The 22,081-nt window shown below is 39.0% G+C and overlaps 1 protein-coding gene across 1 annotated transcript in view; it reads right to left on the bottom strand.

The window, feature by feature from the left end:
* DGKK (diacylglycerol kinase kappa) overlaps positions 1–22,081 on the bottom strand; it is a gene marked incomplete at its 5' end in the record, with an annotated part of 62,332 nt that overhangs the window by 36,456 nt on the left and 3,795 nt on the right. Inside the window, one exon of the mRNA XM_024744137.1 lies at positions 4,752–4,854. Coding sequence (XP_024599905.1) covers positions 4,752–4,854 — 103 coding nt within the window. The remainder of the gene's footprint in view (positions 1–4,751; positions 4,855–22,081) is intronic.

Consider the following 22,081-nt stretch of genomic DNA (forward strand, 5'->3'; position numbering starts at 1 on the left):
GGCCATTTAGATGGAAGCAAGGCATGACTTAACATCAAAATTTGCAAAGACTTTTTAAAAACAACTTTATTGAGGTATAATTGATATACAAAGAACTGCATACATTTAATGTGTACAATTTAATGAGTTCAGACATATGCAAACACCCATGATACCATCACCACAATCAAGATAATAGACATCCAACACCTCCCACAGCTTCCCTGTGCCTCTGAGACTGAGGGACAGAGGGGAAGTTAGATGCAAACCAAAGGGGCTTTTACTTAAGAAAACAACAATAGCTGGTCTTTGCCCAGCTGTTGCCAGGTAACCAACATTTGCTGAGCAACTACTATATGCCAATCATCATGCTACATACTGCTAGGGGTCTAGCTCTTGCCCTCAAGCTGGGGAGACAGATTCATACACAGCAGTGTATTGGAACACAAGGAATAAAAATAATTAGTGCCACAACCAAAGATCAATAAAATGTCAAGGGAAAACTGAAGAAGGAGAAGGTTGAGAGCCCAGGAGGAGGATCAGCACACCCAACTTGTCCTCTCTCTGCCTGGGATAGCTCAGTTCTTACACTGAGAAGATACAAGGTCAGGAAAGATGGGGAGAAAAGGCTGCCTTTCAGCCAGGAGCTAATGACAGAACATATCAATGTGGAGTGAAGCAGGGAGCTTTAATCGCTCCTCTAATGTTCTGGCAGAGCAATCTAAGTTATCATACCAATTATCAGGGGAAACAAGACTATAGGGAAATTGTCTGGACAAGAGAGAGGCTTTTAATAATCCCCAATGCTGAAGTTCCCCATAGAGAAGTGGAGTTATAGCAGTCTAAATTGCCATAGCCTGCCAGCTCATACTGGGTCATAGAGCCTGTTGGCAGGGAGACAGGCAGTGAGCAATGGCCTCATAGGAGATGCAAGACAAATTGTGAGCCTCCAAACCTCTGAGCTCGTGGCTTGCCAGGGATGCCCAGCAAAAATAAATGCAAAGCGAAAAAAGCATGTGGCTTGCTCCTGAATGGTGTGTGCCACAGGGAGAGAGGCAAGTTGAAGTGTCCCATTTGTTGTAACCTGGGTAAAAGGGAGCCTGAAGAGGAAGACTGCTGACTTGAGCAGATTTCATGGCTGTTTTGCCTGGAAAAATCTAAAGCAAGCTTCCTCTATGGGCCAATTTCTACTCACTGGCCAGTGGAACTTGAAGACCTCCTAAGCCAGCTAGCCTGTCATGCACCAAACCTTCAGGGCTTGCCAGGGCTCATAGCTGCAAGGGGAGTCTGCTATGTCCCTTCAGTAGCATAGCTTGGAAGTAGTTACCCTCCCTGAACATGTTATCCCTTTTCAACATTTTATTTTACAAAATATATGTTAACACAATGGTAGTTAAGACATTCATTCATTCATTCAACATATATGTATTGAGGGCATTCTTTGTGCCTGTCCTTGTTATGTTCCGATATACAGTGATAGACAAGATATAAATGATCTTTGCTCTTGTGGAATTTATATTCTAATGGAAGGATGCAGACCATAAATAAATACACAAATAAATATAGAAAATAATGCGATATGAAGAAAAATAAAGCAGGAAAAGGGGAATGGAGACTGATGGGGGTGTTGTTTTAGACAGGTGGCCAGGGATGGCTTCTCTGGTGAGATGACATTTGAATGAAATGAGGTAGTGAGCAATGCAGGTATCTGGGGGAAGAGTTTTTTGGGGGTCAAGAGGAAGAATAAACCCGCCCAGAGAAGGGAGACTGCCTGGGATGTTTGTGGACAGTGAAGAGAATAGCATGGCTGCTGTGGAGTAAGTGAGGGAGAGAGGTCACAGGGCCCACATAAAATGACAACAAAATGTTAGACGAATCTGGTGAACAAGGTGACAAAAATGGTATTGTGGGCTGGAATATAGTGATATTAGGCAGATTCATAACCAGGTAAATGATCATGTCCACAAGGTTGCTTTTGAATAGGCTGATGTTAATTGTAAGGGAATGTCCAGTACTATTCAACAATTTTAAGCAATTTAAATAAAAACATGGAAGGCTAGCTTGTCAACTTTGAAGTACCTAAAGCAGGAGGGAGAGCCACTGGATGACAGAATCAAGATTGAAAAATGACCTTAACAGGCAGTAGGGTCAAAGTCAACTAGCTGAAAAGGGGATAAATGTGAAGCTTGGCCTTTAGGCATAAGGACGTAAGTTGCAGCAGAACAAGACAATAGGAACTTGGCTTGGCAGCATCAAGCGTGAAAAGGGCTTAGGGGATTTACTTGACTTTAAGCTCCAGATGAGTCAACAGTCTGAAAGAGCTTAAAAAAAAAAAAAGGATCGTGCTTCTTTGAGCTAAGTTAATATAATCACAGTGTCCAAAACCAAGGAGCCAAGAGTCCCTCTCAAATTTGTTCAGTTCATACCACAGAAAGATGCTAAATTAGCATAAGGTTGGCTTCCTGTTCCCCTTCCTGTATTTTAAGATCCTCTTTTAAGATACTAACTCATTTAACACACATAACGCACTTGAGTATAACTTTTATTCCCTATTGGCAGAAAACAAATGATACATGAGGCACAGAGAGGTTAAGTAACTTGCCCAAGGTCACACAGATAGTAAATGATGGAGTATGCTCCCGGGAGTAGTAGTATCAGCATCATTTCTTGTAAGAAATGGAAATTCTTGTGCCCTACGCAGATCTACTGAATCAAAAGCTCTGGGGCAGGGGCATAGGGCCTAGAAATCTGTGTTTTAAAAAGCCTTCTGGATGATTCTGAGGCATTCTTGTATTTGACAAATACTGCATTATACTGTTTTGCCCCCATATAAATCAGGGATCCTGTCTTAGTCATATCTTTTTCTGTACATTGTTCATCACTGAGCCTTACATATACGCAGTATTCAGTAAATGTATTAATGAATTCATGTAACAAATCTTGACTGTGGATATACCATGTATCGGGTTTGAGTTAAGTGCTAGTGATACAAGAGCTCACAGTCTGGAGTGGGAGACATACATGTGACGAACTATAATATAGTGTGTTAAGTGCTCTGAGATATGTGTTCTGGGTTTACAGCAAAGGAAGTGATTTATTTGTCTGGAGAAATGGGGAGGGGCAATTACAGAAGCCTTTAAACAGGAGACAATGTTTGACGTTGTTCTCACCCTCTAGGATGAGAGAAGAAATTTACCAAGCAGATCGGGTAGGAAAAAGGGAAATTAGAAGACATCAGAAATTAGAGTTTGTTGACTGAATAAATAATGAATGAATGCTAATCAGCAATGGCATGTGCTACCTCAGAAAGTCATCAAATGGATGCCTCCACCTTGGATGCTGGAGAAGGGATTCCCTAGCCTGGCCAGAGGGTTGGACCAGATCATCTTTAATGACCTCATCATCTCTAAGATGGGTGAGACTTCCCAACAGGGAACATTAAAGAGTGTATTTGCCTAGGCCAAGAAGCCAGAAGGAGTCAAGAAGATATGGAGGTTTCAAAAGATACTCCTAAGAAACCACAGGCCAAGTAACACATGATAGAAAGAAGGGCTCTCAAGAGTGACATTCAATTGGATCAAGATTGCAGATGACTAGGATGAAAGGCTAAAAGTTAACTCATGGGGCATTGTATGAGACATTACACAAAAAGAATGGCTTAGCACAGGTGCTTCTAAGCAATAATATGTCATTGGTGGAAAGCAAAAGAAAATAGTAGTGCTATCAGTTGACCATCTATAACAAGAATAAGAAATGATATAAGATGGGAAAAAACAAACTAAAAAACCCAATTTCCACAAGAACACAGAACCTGTTGGGCCAATTACAAAGGAGAGGTGGCAGCCCCTTAACACCTATTTGGGGGTGATTTATAAGATGCTGAGGCGGCCATCCTTCAGTCTGCCCAAAGACATCTTCCCCAGGTCCCTGTGGTGTTGAGCAAAGTCTCAGATTCAAGACTTCATTGACTTTCATTAGCAGCCTGAGTAGACTTGGCTGACTAGTTTGATACTTTTCCATCTTGCCCCTAGGCGCTTCTTTCTCCTAGCCAGTCAAGTGTCTCTTATATACCAAGTCATCAATCTCATCATCTCTCTAGTCAGCTATCTGGTAAGTGACTCTATGTGGATAAATATTTGAGTAGTTCTGAGAATAATATATGCATGCATCCCTGAGTGAGGTATGTGTGTCTGTGCATGTCATTATGGGGACATATGAGTATGCTTGCCTGCAGAAAACTGTGTGAGTGGCTCATTCCATGTACCAATGTCTGTCTGTATCTGTGTTGGGGTTGGGAAATGAACTGGAAGAGACTAGAGTGGCTCAGAGTGTATGTACATGTATGTGCACACACGTACACATGTGCTGTGTCTAGTTCTAAAACTGTTGTAATGGTTACAGGAATCCTTGCCCCCTAGCTAATGCTGGCTTTTCCTTGGCAATGAAGTAGGCAGCAAGCAAAAAAAAATATTTCATGGATTATCTACTGTCTCGAAATCATGTAAAAGCTGAAATCAATTCTGATCATTTGGAAACAATTTTGACAGAGGTTACAAAGAACATGCCCACATACATATACACCATAAGCAATATTCACCATCCCAAAAGTCTAAAGGAAAACATGAGCTGTCTATACACATATGCACACTCGTACTCCCGGAAATGTTTGATTGGTTGACCAGATTAATTTAATTGCAGTCTTTTTCTCTAGGCTTTACATCTTCCCTCCCTCCCCAATGTATTCCCCAATGTATTAAAGTTTAGCTACTCACCATCACCCTTGGGGTCGCTGAGGGCAGTGGGAGGAATGACTGATGATCGATGACTTCCAAACCAGCATTCCTTGGAAAACCGTCTCCTGCAGTCATCATGCACCTGGAACAACAGGAGAAGAAAGAAAAAACTTGAGTGGGGTGAGAAAAGGATAAGATAGATCAGCATTTTGTCCCAATTCCAAAATTTAAGTGCTCAGTATTCAAAACTCCCTTTCTGAGATTTGGTGCCATACACATACCCCTGACTCAATCTCTCTTTCCACTCTGAGCCTGCACCATCCCTGAGTGTGACCTCTGAACTCTGTTCCTTTCAAAGGTGGCTTTCAGAAGATACATATCACAGGCACTGCATAGATGCCAGTCTTAGGGCACAATTTTAGTGACCTACAGAATGGGTAGTTTACTTGCAGTATAAGAGTGCAAATCCTGATAACATGTTGTTATGCTTCATTCCTTACAACAACTGTGTGCTGTAGGGAAGACATATTAAGTTTGTTTTAGAAATGAAGAAACCAAAGCTCAGAGAGGTAAAGGATCTTGCTCAAGGTCAAGCAACTGGGAAGTGAAAAGGTGGAGACTCTGCTGCCTTCCCCACTAATGGCATATTTCCCAGATTTCTGATATCTTCAAGCATCACTTCCTGGAAAACTACACAGTTCCTAGAAGACATGAATCTGGCCTAATTATGCAAAACAATTAAAAGAGATCCAGAGGACAATCAGAGTCATCTTCTTTTTTATTACAATATAACTGAGATAAGCATTACACTAATTTCAGGTGTACGGCATAATGATTTGATATTTGTATAAACTGTGAAATGGTCACCATAATAAGTCTAGTTAACATCCATCACTATACATAGTTACATTTTTTTTCCTTGTGATGAGAACGTTTAAGATTTACTCTCTTTTTTAAAAAATTTTAAATTTTATATTAGAGTATAATTGATTAACAATGTTGTGTAAATTTCAGGTATACAGCAAAGTGATTCAGTTATACATATACATGTATCTATTCTTTTTCACATTCTTTTCCCATTTGGGTTATTACAGAATATTTAGCAGAGTTCCCTGTGCTATACTGTAGGTCCTTGTTGGTTATAAAATTTACTTTCTTAAGGAACCCTAACATCATACTAAAGGAATCCATCAAAACACAAGGAAAGAAACTGGGAGGAGTAGACAAGAACAGAGAAGAACTACAAAAACAACCAGCAAACAATGAACAAAATAGCTATAAGTAAATACCTATCAATAATCACTTTAAATTTAAATGAACTAATGCTCCAATCAGAAGACGTAGAGTGGCTGAATGGATACAAAAACAAGGCCGATATATATGCTGCCTGCAAGAAACTCACTTCAGATCTAAAGACACACACAGACTGAAAGTTATAGGATAGAAAAGGGTATTCAATGCAAATGGAAATTAAAAGAAAGCCACGGTAGCAGTACTTATATCAGACAAAATAGACTTTAAAGCAAAGACTGTAACAAAACAAGGAGGGACATTAAGTTATGATAAAGGGGTCAATCTAACAAGATGATATAACATTTGTAAACATTTATGCACTCAACAGAAGAGCACCTAAATATATAAAGCAAATATTAACAGAAATAACTGAAGAAATAGACAGAAATACAATAATAGTAGGGGACCATAATACCCCAGTTACACCAATGGATATATCATCTGACAGAAAATCAATAAAGAAACACTGGCCTTAACACATTATATGAGATTACCTTAATATATACACCTATAGAACATTCCATCAAAAAGCAGCAGAACACACATTCTTTTCAAGTACACATGGAACATTCTCCAGATACATCACATGTTAGGCCACAAAACAAGTCACATTAAATATAAAAAGATTAAAATCATATTAATCATCTTTTCAGAAAACAACACTATGAAACTAGAAATCAACTACAATAAGAGAACTGGAAAAAACACAAACACATGGAGACTAAACAGCATGATGCTAAACAACCAATGGTCAGTGAAGAAATCAAAGAAGAAATAATAATATACCTTGAGACAAATGAAAATGGAAACATAACTGTCCAAAATCTATGGGACATACGGTTAACAGCTGATCTTTCAGCAGAAACTCTGCAAGCCAGAAGGGACTGGCAGGACATACTTAAAGTGACGAAGGAGAAAAACCTACAACCAAGATTACTCTACCCAGCAAGGATCTCATTCAGATTTGATGGAGAAATTAAAACCTGTAGAGACAAGCAAAAGCTGAGACAGTTCAGCACCACCAAACCAGCTTTACAACAAATGCTAAAGTAACTACTCTAGGCAAGAAACACAAGAGAAGGAAAAGACCTACAATAACAAACCCAAAACAATTAAGAATATGGGACTAGGAACATACATATTGATAATTACCTTAAATGTAAATGGATAAAATACTCCCACCAAAAGACACAAACTCGCTGAATGGATACAAAAACAAGACCTGTATATATGCTGTCTACAAGAGACCCACTTCAGACCTAGAGACACATACAGACTGAAAGTAAGGGGATGGAAAAAGATATTCCATGCAAATGGAAACCAAAAGAAAGCTGGAGTAGCAATTCTCATATCAGACAAAATAGACTTTAAAATAAAGACTGTTACAAGAGACAAAGAAGGACGCTACATAATGATCAAGGGATCGATACAAGAAGAAGATATAACAATTGTAAATATTTATGCACCCAACATAGGAGCAACTCAATACATAAGGCAAATACTAACAGCCACAAAAGGGGAAATCGACAGTAACACAATCATAATAGGGGACTTTAACATCTCACTTTCACCAATGGACAGATCATCCAAAATGAAAATAAATAAGGAAACACAAGCTTTAAATGATACATTAAACAAGATGGACTTAATTGATATTTATATGACAATCCATCCAAAAACAACAGAATACACATTCTTCTCAAGTGCTCATGGAACATTCTCCAGGATAGATCATATCTTGGGTCACAAATCAAGTCTTGGTAAATTTAAGAAAATTGAAATCGTATCAAGTATCTTTTTGGACCACAATGCTATGAGACTAGATATCAATTACAGGAAAAGATCTGTAAGAATACAAACACATGGGGGCTAAACAATACACTACTTAATAACCAAGTGATCACTGAAGAAATCAAAGAGGAAATCAAAAAATACCTAGAAACAAATGACAATGGAGGCACGACAACCCAAAACCTATGGGATGCAGCAAAAGCAGTCCTAAGAGGGAAGTTTATAGCAATACAATCCTAGCTTAAGAAACAGGAAACATCTCAAATAAACAACCTAACCTTGCAACTAAAGCAATGAGAGAAAGAAGAATAAAAAAACCCCAAATTTAGCATAAGGAAAATCTATGGGACAAAGCAAAAGTAGTCCTAAGAGGGAAGCTCATACTGATACAGCCCTACCTCAAGAAACAAAAATCTCAAATAAAGAATCTAAATATACATTTAAAGGAATTACAAAAAGAATAAGCAAAGACCAAAGTTAGAAGAAGGAAAAAAATAATAGATCACAGAGGAAATAAATGAAATAGAGACAAAAATACAAGAGATCAATAAACGTAACAGTTGGTCTTTTGAAAAGATGAACAAAATCAAGAAACTTATTTAGCCAGCCTCATTAAGAAAAAAAGAGATTACCTAAATAAGTAGAATCAGAAATTAAAGAGGAAAATTTACAACTTGACACCACAGAAATATGAAGGATCATAAGAGACTACTATGAAAAATTATATGTCAACAAATTAAACAACCTAGAAGAAATGGAAAAATTTCTAGATCATATAATCTTCCAACACTGAATCATGAAGAAATAGAAAATCTGAATAGACAGATTATTAGTAATGAAATTGAATCAGTAATCAAAAAACTCCCCCAAAACAAAAGTTAAGGTCCAGATGGCTTCACAGGTGAATTCTACCAAATATTTTAAAATACTTAATATCTATCACTTTCAAATTATTGCAAAAAATGAAGACAAAGGAATACTCTCAAACTCATTCTACAAGGCCACCATTAACGTGATACCAAAACCAGACAAAAACACTGCAAGAAAGAAAATTCCAGGCCAATATCTTTGCTAAATATAGATACAAAAGTTCTCAACAAAATATTAGCAAATCAAACTTAACAATACATTAAAAGACTTATACACCATGATCAAGTGGGATTCATTCCAGAGATGTGAGGATGGCTTAACATCCATAAATCAATAAATGTGATATGCCAAACTAACAAAAGGAAGGATAAAAATCACATGATCATCTCAATAGATTCAGAAAAGCATTTGATAAAATTCAATATCAGTTTATGATAAAAAAATTCTTAACAAAGTGGGTATAGAGGGAACATACTTCAACATAATAAAAGGCCATATATGACAAACTCACAGTTAACATTATATTCAATGTGAAAAGCGGAAAGCTTTTTTTTTTAAGATTAGGAATGAGACAAGGATGCTCACTCTTGCCACTTTCATTCAACATAGTATTGGAAGTTCTAGCCACAGAAATGAGGCAAGAAAAAGAAATAAAAGGCATCAAAACCAGAAAGTCAGAAGTAAAACAATCAGTATTTTCAGATGACAGAATACTATATACAGAAAACACCAAACACTCCACCAAAAATCTATTAAAGCTAATGAATGAATTCAGAAACTTGCAGGTACAAAATTAATATACAGGACTTCCCTGGTGGCACAGTGGTTAAGAATCCACCTGCCAAGGCAGGGGACACAGGTTTGAGCCCTGGTCCAAGAAGATCCCACATGCCACAGAGAAACTAAGCCTGTGCACCACAACTACTGAGCCTGAACTCTAGAGCCTATGAGCCACAACTACTGAGCCCTCGTGCCACAACTACTGAAGCCTGCATACCTAGAGCCCACACTCCACAACAATAGAAGCCACTGCAATGAGAAGCCTGCACACCTCAATGAAGAATAGCCCCAGCTCACTGCAACTAGAGAAAGCCTGGGTGCAGCAATGAAGACCCAATGCAGCCCAAAATAAATGAATAAATAAATGTATTTAAAAAATTAATATACAGAAACGTGTTGCATTTCTATACAATAATGATGAACCAACAGAAAGAGAAATGAAGGAAACAATCCCATTTATAATTGCATCTGAAATAATAAAATACCTAGGAATAAATTTAACCAAGGAGTTAAAAGACCTGTAGCCTCAAAACAATAAGACAATGATTAAAGAAATTGAAGATAACACATCAAAAAATTGGAAAATATGCCACACTCATGGACTGAATGATTCAATATCACTAAAATGTCCATACTACCAAAAGAAATCAACAGATTCAATGCAATCTCTATCAAAATACCAGTGGCACTTTTCACAGAACTAGAAAAAATAAATATAATTTTTAATGAAAACACAAAAGGCTCCAAATAGCCAAAACAATCTTGAGAGAGAAGAACAAAACTACAGGTGTCACACTCCCATACTTGAAAGTATACCACATAGCTATAGAATTCAAAACAGTATGGTACTGGCACAAAAACAAGATGCATAGATTAATGGAACAGAACAGAGAGTCCAGAAATAAGTCCACACTCATACAATTAATCTATAATAAAGAGAGACTATACAATGGAGAAAGGACAGTCTCTTAAAAAAACGGTGCTGGGAAAACTGGACAGCTACATGTAAAAAAATGAAATTACAACATTCCTTAACACCATACACAAAAATAAACTCAAAATGGATTAAAGACCTAAATGTAAGACTGGACACTATAAAAGTTTTAGAGGATCAATGGTGAAAAACAGAAACAATTTCCACTAAGATAAGGAACAAGATAAGGTTGCGCACTCTCACCATTATTTTTCCAACAGAGTTTTGGAAGTTTTAGCCACAGCAATCAGAAAAGAAAAAGAAATAAAAGGAATCCAAATCGGAAAAGAAGAAGTAAAACTGTCACTGTGGGCAGATGACATGATACTATACATAGAGAATCCTAAAGATGCTACCAGAAAACTACTAGAGCTAATCAATGAATTTGAGAATCGAAGCAACTGACAAAGGGTTAATTTCCAAAATTTACAAGCATCTCATGCAGCTTAATATCAAAAAAGCAAACAACCCAATCCATAAATGGGCAGAAGACCTAAATAAATCAGAAACAGAAAAACAAAGACTGTATGCTAACACCTATATATGGAATCATGGAAAAAAAAAGGTTCTGAAGAACCTAGGGGCAGGACAAGAATAAAGACGCAGACATAGAGAATGGACTTGAGTACACGGGGAGGGGGGAATACCATACGACCCAGCAATCCCACTACTGGGCATTTACCCTGAGAAAACCATAATTCAAAAAGAGTCATGTACCACAATGTTCATTGCAGCACCATTTACAACAGCCAGGACATGGAAGCAAGCTAAGTGTCCACTGACAGATGAATGGATAAAGAATATGTGGCACATATATACAATGGAATATTATTCAGCCATAAAAAGAAACAAAATTGAGTTATTTTTAGTGAGGTGGATGGACCTAGAATCTATCATACAGAGTGAAGTAAATCAGAAACAGAAAAACAAAGACTGTATGCTAACACCTATATATGGAATCATGGAAAAAAAAAGGTTCTGAAGAACCTAGGGGCAGGACAAGAATAAAGACGCAGACATAGAGAATGGACTTGAGTACACGGGGAGGGGGGAGGGTAAGCTGGGATGAAGTGAGGGAGTGGTATTGACATATATACACTACCAAAAGTAAAACGGATAGCTAGTGGGAAGCAGCCACATAGCACAGCGAGATCAGCTCTGTGCTTTGCAGCCACCTAGAGGGGTGGGATAGGGAGGATGGGAGGGAGACTCAAGAGGGAGGGGTTATGAGGATATATGTATACGTATAGCTGATTCACTTTGTTATACAGCAGAAACTAATACAACATTGTAAAGCAATTATACTTCAATAAAGATGTTAAAAAATAAAAATACAACTAAAAAACAACCAAAACTCTTAGAGGAAATCATAGGCAGAGCACTCTTTGACATAAATTGCAGCAATATCTTTTTCTAGCTATCTCCCAGATTAATGGAAATAAAATCAAAAATAAAGGAATGGGACCTAATTAAACTCTAAAGCTTTTGCACAGCAAAAGAAACCATAGACAAAATGAAATGAAAACCCCAGAATGGGAGAAAATACTTGCAAACAATGCAACTGACAAGGGATTACTCTCCAAAATTTACAAACAGCTCACGAGGCTCAATATCAAAAAAACAGGGCTTCCCTAGTGGCACAGTGGTTGAGAATCTGCCTGCCAATGCAGGGGACATGGGTTCATGCCCCAGTCTGTGAAGATCCCACATGCCGCGGAGCAGCTGGGCCCGTGCACCATGGCCGCTGAGCCTGCGTGTCCGGAGCCTGTGCTCCACAACGGGAGAGGCCACAACAGTGAGAGGCCCGCATACAGCAAAACAAAACAAAACAAACAAACAAACAAAAGAAACAAACAACCCAATTGAAAAATGGGCAGAAAACCTAAATAGACATTTCCCCAAAGAAGACATACAGGTGGCCAGGAGGCACATGAAAAGATGCTCAACATTGATAATTATTAGGGAAATATAAATCAAAACTACAATGAGATATCACTTCACACCAGTCAGATTGGGCATCATTAAAATATCTATAAACAATAAATGCTGGAGAGGGTGCAGAGAAACGGGAACCCTCTTATACTTTTTGTCGGAATGTAAATTGGTACAGCCACTACAGAGAACAGTATGGAGGTTTCTTAGAAAACTAAGAATAAAGCTGCCCTATGACCCAGCAATTGCACTCCTGGGCATATACCCAGAGAAACCCATAATTCAAAAAGATACATGCACCCCAATGTTCATTGCAGCACTGTTTACAATAGCCAAGACATGGAAGCGACCTAAATGTATATTGATTTTGAATCCTACAACTTTACAGAATTTTTTTTAATGCTAACAGTTTTTTGGTGGAGTCTTTATGGTTTTCTCTATATAAAATTGTGTCATCAACAGTCGGGATTGGTCAAGATGGCAGAGAAGGAACACCCTGAGCTTGCCTCCTTGAACAGGCACACTAGAAATTAGAACTACTTACAGAGCAATTATTGATTAGAAAGACCAGAAGATTAGCATGAAAGTGTTACAATTAAAGAGATAAAGAATGAACCACAATGAAATGGTTAGGGGAGTGGAGATGCAGTACAGTCGAGAGCCATAACCCTGTGTGGGTGACCTACAAGTGGGAGGATAATTATAACTGTAGAGGTTCTCCCCATAGAGCAAAGGGCCTCAGCCCCTCATTGGGCTCCCAAGCCCAGGGGTCCTGCAGCAGGAAGACAAGCCCCCAGACAGTTTGGCTTTGAAGGCCAGCAGCAATTTTGTTGAGAGCCAGAGGAATGTGGGGAAAGAGACTCCACTCTTAAAGGGTGCACATAAAATCTCACATGCTCTGGGAATGAAGTCAGAAGTGGTAGTTTGAAAGCATCCTGGGTCAGACCCACCTGCTGATCTTAGAGATCCTCCCAGAGAGGGTCAACTGGAACTCATGCTGGGGACATAGACACTGGCAGCACCCATTATTGGGAGTGTGTTATACCACATGGACACTGGTGCTGGCAAGGGCCATTTTGGCATCTTCATTCCAGCTTATTAGCACACAGACGTAGCCCCAACTCTCAGCCTCTTGGCACCAGTACTGAGATGCTTCAGAAGAAATAGCTAGTCAGGCATGGACACTGCCCCACCCAAAAGCAGGGGGGCTGCATTAAGACCTCCTGAGCCCACAACCACCCTGTGATCCAACCCTTACATCAGAGGGCCCAGGACCCGGCCCCACACACCAGTGCACTGGACCTAGCCACTGGACTCCATAGGGGCGCTCACAGCTAGCCATAGGGACCCAGTCTCACCACCAATGGACCAGCACCAACTCCAGGAAAATCAGGGCCCTGCATCCAGAGACCCCAGAACTGGTCCTTCAAATCAGTGGTCCAGCACTGGGAGCAGCCTCACCAACGAGTGGGCACATACCAGCCCCAGGGCACCCTGGGCCCCAACTCTGCCCAACAAGGAGGTCAACACACCAACTCCAGGACCCCCAAGGCCCTGCAGCCAGAGACCCTGGGACATGGATATACCAAACAGTGAACTGGCACTAGCCCCAGAACCCCTTGAGCCTCAGCCCTGCCCAACAGCAGACCAACACCAGCTCTGAGACACCTTGGACCCCTCAGACAATCACCCTGGGATACAGCCACACTCAGCACACTGACACCAGCTTTGGGACACCCCAGATGCTGCAGTCAGCTGTGTCAGGAAGCAGCCCTGCCTACTAGCAAGCCAACACTAGACCAAGGACCACTGATTCTGCAACCTACCACCACAGAACCCAGCTTTGCTGACCAGTAGGCCAGCACTAGCCCTGCCACCCCCCAAAATGGCTTGATAGCCAGCTGCTTCATACACATGACCTGGTCCTGCCCACCTGCAACTGGCAGTCTGCACACAAGGTGAGGCCTGGCAACCAACCAGACCAGGTGCCAACCAGCCTACCAGACCATGCACAGCAGTCAGCACACCACAACAGAAAGACCCATGAAGCCCACATAGGGGACAACACTAGAGCATATAGTTCTGATGACCAGAGCAGAGTGCACTGCTGGGACACATAAGATGTCTCCTACAAAAGGCCAGTTCTCTAAGGTCGGGAAATATAACCAACCTACGAATACATAGAAATAACAGCAAATTTTAGGCAAAATAAGGTGACAGAGGAACATATTCAAAATGAAGGAACAAGATAAAATCCAGGAAAAAGAACTAAATGAAGTGGAAGTAAGCAACCTACACAATAAAGAGTTCAAGGTAATGACGTAAAGATGTTCAATGAACTCAGGAAAAGATTGGATGAACAGAGTGAAAAGTTAGATGTATTCAACAAAGAGTTACACAACATAGAGAAGAACCAAACAGAGATGAAGAAGAAAACAATAACTGAAATAAAAAATACGCTAGAAGGAATCAGCAGTAGCTTAAGTGATACAGAGGAACATATCAGCAATTTGGAAGACAGAGGAGTGGAAATCACTGAAGCTGAACAGAATAAAGAAAAATGAATAAAAAGAAATGAGGACAGTTTAAGAAACCTCTGAAACAACATCAAGTGTAGTAACATTCACATTATAGGGGTCTCAGAAGGAAAAAGAGAAAGAGGCAAAGAACTTATCTGAAGACATAATAGCTGAAAACTTCCCTAACCTGGGAAAGGAAACAAATATCCAAGTTGAGGATTAACAGAGAGTCCCAAACAAGCTTGACCTCAAGAGGACCACACCAAGACACATTGTAATTAAAATGGAAAACTTAAAGATAAGAGGGAATATTAAAAGCAGCAAGGGAAAAGCAACAAGTTACATACAAGGGAACTCCCATAAGGCTATCAGCTGACTTTTCAGCAGAAACTGCAGGCCAGAAGGGAGTGGCACAATATGTTTAAAGTGATGAAAGGAGGAAACCTACAACCAAGGATTTTCTACCTGGCCAGGATTTTATTTGGATTTGATGGAGAGATCAAAAGGGTTACAGATAAGCAAAAGCTAAGAGTTCAGCATCACAAAACCACCTTTACAAGAAACGTTGAAGGGACTTCTGTAAGCAGACAAGGCCACAACTAGAGATATGAAAATCACAAAAGGAAAAATCTCATTGGTAAAGGCAAATATATAGTAAAGGTAGTATTAATGATGTATAAAGGTAGTAGGAAGGCTAAAAGACAAAAGTAGGAAAACCATATATATCCACAATAAGCAGTTAAGGGATAAACAAAACAAAAAATGTAAAATCTGATGTCAAAAAGAGCAAACTTGAAGGGTGAAATGCAGGGTTGTTAAAATGCATATGTGCTTAAGAGATAATCCAAACATAACACTAAAGGTAGTCTTCAAATCACAAGGGAAGGGAGCAAAAGAAGAAGAAAGGAACAAAATGAACTACAAAACACAACCCTAAAACAATTAACAAAATAGCAATAAGTACATACCTATCAATAATCACTCTAAGTTTAAATGGACTAACTGCTCCAAACAGAATATACAGAGTGGCTGAAGGGATACAAAAACAAGGCACATATATATGCACCTACAAGAAACTCACTTCAGATCTAAAGACACACACAGACTGAAAGTGAGAGGATGGAAAACACTATCCAATGCAAATGAAAATTAAAAGAAAGCCAGGGTATCAATACTTATATCAGAAAAAATAGAGTTTACAACAAAGACTGTAACAAGAGACAAAGAAGGACATTATGTAATGATATAGGGATCAATCCAAGAAGAAGATATAATAATTGAAAATATATATACACTCAACATAAGAGCAAATAAATACATGAAGCAAATATTAGCAGGCATGAAGGGAGAAATTTACAATAATAGGAGGGGTTTTTAACAACCCATTTACATCAATGAAGAGATCATCCAGATAGGAAATAGAAAACCAATAAGGAAATGCTGTCCTTAACAAATCAGACAAAATGGATATATATATACATATATAAATTCCATTCAAAAGCAGCAGAAAATAAATTATTTTCAACTGCACATGGAAAATTCTCCAGAATAGATCACATGTTAGACTGAAAAAGAAATCTCAGTATATTTTAGAAAATTGAAATTATATCAAACATCTTTTCCAACCACAACACTATGAGACTAGAAATCAACTATGAGAAAAAACTGCAAAATACTTAAACATGTGGAAACTAAATATTATACTATTAAACGACCAATGGATCACTGAAAAAATTAAAGAGGAAATTAAAAAATACTTGGAGACAAATGAAAATGAAAACACAATGATCCAAAATCTATGGGATGCAGCACAAGCAGTTCTAAGGGTGAAGTTTATAGTGATACAAGCCTGCCCCAGGAAAGAGGAAAAATCTCATATAAACAATCTAACTTTACACCTAAAGGAGCTAGAAAAAGAAAAACAAACATAACCCAAAGTTAGTAGAAGGACATAAATGAGAAAGATCAGAGAAGAAATACATGAAATAGAAACTAAAAAATGGAAAAGGTCAATGAAACTAAAAGCTGGTTCTTTTAAAAGATAAAATTGATAAAACTTTAGCCAGACTAAAAAAGAAAAGGAGAGTGTCCAAGTAGATAAAATCAGAAATGAAAAAGGAGAATTTACAACTGACAGCACAGAAATACAAAGGATCATAAGAGACTCGTATGAACAATTATATGACAATGTAGAAGAAATGGACAAATTCCTAGAAATGTACAATTTCCCAAGACTGAACCAGGAAGAAATAGAAAATATGAATAGACCACTTACTAGTAATGAAATTGAATCAGTAATAAAACATTACTCTCAAAAAAAAAAAGTTCAGGACCAGATAGCTTCACAAGTGAATTCTACCAAACATTTAGAGAAGAGTTAACACCTATATTCTCAAACTATTCCAAAATATTGAAGAAGAGGGAACACTCCCAAATTCAGTCTATAAGGCCACCATTACCCTGATACCAAAACCAGACAAAACACTACAAAAAAGAAAATCATGGGCCAATATCTTTGATGAATGTAGGTGCAAAAAGCCTCAACCAAATATTAGAAAACCAAATCTTACAATACATAAAAAGGATCATACATGACGATAAATTTGTATTCATTCCAGGGTCACAAGAGTGGTGCAACATACACAAATCAATCAATGTGTTGAGATGGAGTTCTCTGGGTCTTGGTGTTGAGACGCAGTTCTCAATGGAACAGGATAGAAAGTCTAGAGATAAACCCACACACACTTTGTTATAAAGCAGAACCTAACACACCATTGTAAAGCAATTATACTCCAATAAAGATGTTAAAAAAATCAATGTGGTATAGCACATTAGCAAAAAGAAACACAAATATCACATGATCATCTCAATAGATGCATAAAAAGCATTTGACACAATTCAACATAACAATTCTCATCAAAGTGGGTATAGAGGGAACATATCTCAATATAATAAAGGCTGTTTATAGCCAACTCACAGCAAACTTAATACTCAATGGAGAAAAGCTGAAAGCCTTCCTGCCAAATTCAGGAATAAGACAAGTATGGCCACTCTCACCACTTCTATTTAAGATAGTATTAGAAGTTCTGGCCACAGCATTGAGACAAGAAAAAGAAATAAAAGGTATCCAGATTGGAAGGGAAGGGGTAAAACTGTCATTATTTGCAGATGACATTATACTTTATATAGAGAACACTAAAGTCTCCACACAAAAACTATTAAACTAATAAATCACGTCAGCAAAGTACTGGGATATGAGATTAATACACAGAAATCTGTTGCATTTCTATACACGAATACTGAAATAGTAGAAAGAGAAAGCAAAAAAAAATCTTGTTTAAAATAGTATCAAAAAATACCTAGGAGAGGGGGAAGATGGCGGAAGAGTAAGACGCAGAGATCACCTTCCTCCCCACAGATACATCAGAAATACATCTACACGTGGAACAACTCCTAGAGAAAACCCACTGAATGCTGGCAGAAGACCTCAGACCTCCCAAAAGGCAAGAAACTCCCCACCCACCTGGGTAGGGCGAAATAAAAAAGAATAAACAGAGACAAAAGAATAGGGGCGGGACCTGCACCAGTGGGAGGGAGCTGTGAAGGAGGAAAGGTTTCCACACACTAGGAAGCCCCTTCGCGGGCAGAGACTGTGGGTGGCGGAGGGGGAAGCTTCAGAGCCGCAGAGGAGAGCACAGCAAAAGGGGTGCCGAGGGCAAAGTGGAGAGATTCCTGCCCAGAGGATCGGTTCCGACTGGCACTCACCAGCCCAAGAGGCTTATCTGCTCACCTGCCAGGGTGGGCGGGGCTGGGAGCTGAGGTTTGGGATTCAGACAGAGCGCAGGGAGAGGACTGGCAGCATGAACACAGCCTACAGGGGGTTAGTGCACCACGGCTAGATGGGAGGGAGTCCAGGAAAAAGTCTGGACCTGCTGAAGAGGCAAAGGACTTTTTCTTCCCTCTTTGTTTCCTGGTGCGCGAGGAGAGGGGATTAAGAGCGCTGCGTAAAGAAGCTCCAGAGACGGGCGTGAGCTGCGGCTAACAGCGCAGACTTCAGAGACAGGCATGAGACCCTAAGTCTGCTGCTGCTGCCACCAAGAAGCCTGTGTGTGAGCACAGGTCACTATCCACACCTCCGTTCCGGGGAGCCTGTGCAGCTCGCCACTGCCAGGGTCCCGGGATCCAGGGACAACTTTGCCAGGAGAATGCACAGCGTGCCTCAGGCTGGTGCAACGGTCCCATCAGCCTCTGTAGCCGCAGGCTCGCCTTACATCCGTACCCCTCCCTCCCCCCGGCCTGAGTGAGGCAGAGCCCCTGACTAAGCTGCTCCTTTAACCCTGTCCTGTCTGAGCGAAGAACAGATGCCCTCCGGTGACCTATACGCAGAGGCATGGCCATATCCAAAGCTGAGCCCCGGCAACAGTGCAAAAAAAGAGAAAGGGAAATTTCTCCCAGCAGCCTCAGGAGCAGCAGATTAAATCTCCACAATCAACTTGATGTACCCTGCATTGGTGGAATAACTGAACAACGAATAATCCCAAATTGAAGAGGTGGACTTTGAGAGCAAGATTTTCCTTTTCCTCTTTTTATGAGTGTGTATGTGTATTCTTCTGTTTGAGATTTTGTCTGTATAGCTTTGCTTTCATCATTTGTCCTAGGGTTCTGTCCATCGGTATTTTTTCTTACATTAAAAAATTTTGTTTTCTTAATAATTATTTTTTTATTTTAATAACTTTATCTTACTTTATTTAATTTCATTTTAACCTCATTCTTTCTTTCTTTCTTTATACTTTTTCTCGCTTTTATTCTGAGCCGTGTGGATGAAAGGCTCTTAGTACTGAGAGAGTTCAGCACCATCCAGCTTTACAACAAATGCTAAGGGAACTTCTCTAGGCAAGAAACACAAGAGAAGGAAAAGATCTACAATAACAAACCTGAAACAATTAATAAAATGGTAATAGGAACATACATACTGATAATTACCTTAAATGTAAATGGATTAAATGGTCCCACCAAAAGAAACAGATTGGCTGAACAGATACAAAAACAAGAACCATATATATGCTGTCTACAAGAGACCCACTTCAGACCTAGGGACACATACAGACTGAATGTGAGGAGATGTTAAAAGATATACCATGCAAATGGAAACCAAAAAAAGCTGGAGTAGCACTTCTCATATCAGACAAAACAGACATTAAAATAAAGACTATTAAAAGATCATGAGAGATTATTACAAGCAACTCTATGCCAATACAATGTACCACCTGGAAGAAATGGACAAATTCTTAAAAATGCATAACATGCCAAGACTGAATCAGGAAGAAATAGAAAATGTGAACAGACCAATCACAAGTACTGAGATCGAAACTGTGATTAAAAATCTTCCAACAAGCAAAAGCTCAGGACTAGATGCCTTCACAGGAGAATTCTACCAAACATTTAGAGACGAGCTAACATCTATCCTTCGCAAACTCTTCCAAAATATAGCAGAGGGAGGAACACTCCCAAACTCATTCTATGAGGCCACCATCACTCTGATACCAAAACCAGACAAGGATGTCACAAAGAAAGAAAACTACATGCCAATATCACTGATGAACATAGACGCAAAAATCCTCAACAAAATACTAGCAAACAGAACCCAACAGCACATTAAAAGGATAATACACCATGATCAAGTGGGGTTTATTCCAGGAAAGCAAGGATTCTTCAATATACGCAAATCAATCAACGTGATACACCATATTAACAAATTGAAGGAGAAAAACCATATGATCATCTCAGTAGATGCAGACAAAGCTTTCAACAAAATTCAACACCCATTTATGATAAAAACTCTACAGAAAGTAGACATAGAGGGAACTTACCTCAACATAATAAAGGCCATATATGAGAAATCCACAGCCAACATCATTCTCAGTGGTGAAAAACTGAAACCATTTCCACTAAGGTCAGGAACAAGACAAGGTTGCCCACTGTCATCACTATTATTCACCATAGTTTTCGATATTTTAGCCACGGCAATCAGAGAAGAAAAAAAAATAAAAGGACTCCAAATCGAAAAAGAAGAAGTAAAACAGTCACTGTTTGCAGATCACATGATACTACACATAGAAAATCCTAAAGATGCTACCAGAAAACTAGTAGAGCTAATCAATGAATTTGGTAGAGTAGCAGGATACAAAATTAGTGCACAGAAGTCTCTGGCATTCCTATACACTAATGGTGAAAAATCTGAAAGAGAAATTAAGGAAACCCTCTCACTTACCATTGCAATAAAAAGAATAAAACACCTAGGAATAAAACTACCTAAGGAGACCAAAGTCCTGTATGCAGAAAACTATAAAACACTGATGAAAGAAATTAAAGATGAACAAACAGGTGGAGAGATATATCATGTTCTTGGATAGGAAGAATCAACATGTGAAAATGACTATACTTCCCAAAGCAATCTACAGATTCAATGCAATCTCTATCAAACTACCAGTGGCATTTTTCACAGAAGTAGAACAAAAAATTTTACAATTGGTATGGAAACACATAAGACACCGAATAGCCAAAGCAATCTTGAGAAAGAGAAATGGATCTGGAGGAATCAGGCTGCCTGACTTCAGATTATACTACAAAGCTACAGTAATCAAGACAGTATGTTACTGGCACAGAAACAGAAATATAGAACAATGGAACAGGATAGAAAGCCCAGAGATAAACCCATGCACATACAGTCACCTTGTCTTTGCCAAAGGAGGCAAGAATATACAATGGAGAAAAGACAGCCTCTTCAATAAGTGGTGCTGGGAAAACTGGACAGCTACATGGAAAAGAATGAAATGAGAACACTCCATAACACCATTCACAAAAATAAACTCAAAATGTATTAAAGACCTAAATGTAAGGCCAGACACTATCAAACTCTTAGAGGAAAACATGGGCAGAACACTCTGTGACATACATCATAGCAAGATCCTTTTTGACCCACCTCCTAGAGAAATGGAAATTAAAAAAAAATTAAACAAATGGGATGTGATGAAACTTAAAAGCTTTTGCACAGCAATGGAAACCATAAACAAGATGAAAGGACAACCCTCAGAATGGGAGAAAATATTTGCAAAAGAAGCAACTGACAAAGGATTAATTTCCAAAATTTACAAGCATCTCATTCAGCTCAATATCAAAAAAACAAACAACTCAATCCAAAAACTGGCAGA

The sequence above is a fragment of the Neophocaena asiaeorientalis genome, unplaced genomic scaffold (assembly GCF_003031525.2).
Source record: "Neophocaena asiaeorientalis asiaeorientalis breed wild unplaced genomic scaffold, Neophocaena_asiaeorientalis_V1.1 scaffold1434, whole genome shotgun sequence".
NCBI lineage: Eukaryota > Metazoa > Chordata > Mammalia > Artiodactyla > Phocoenidae > Neophocaena > Neophocaena asiaeorientalis.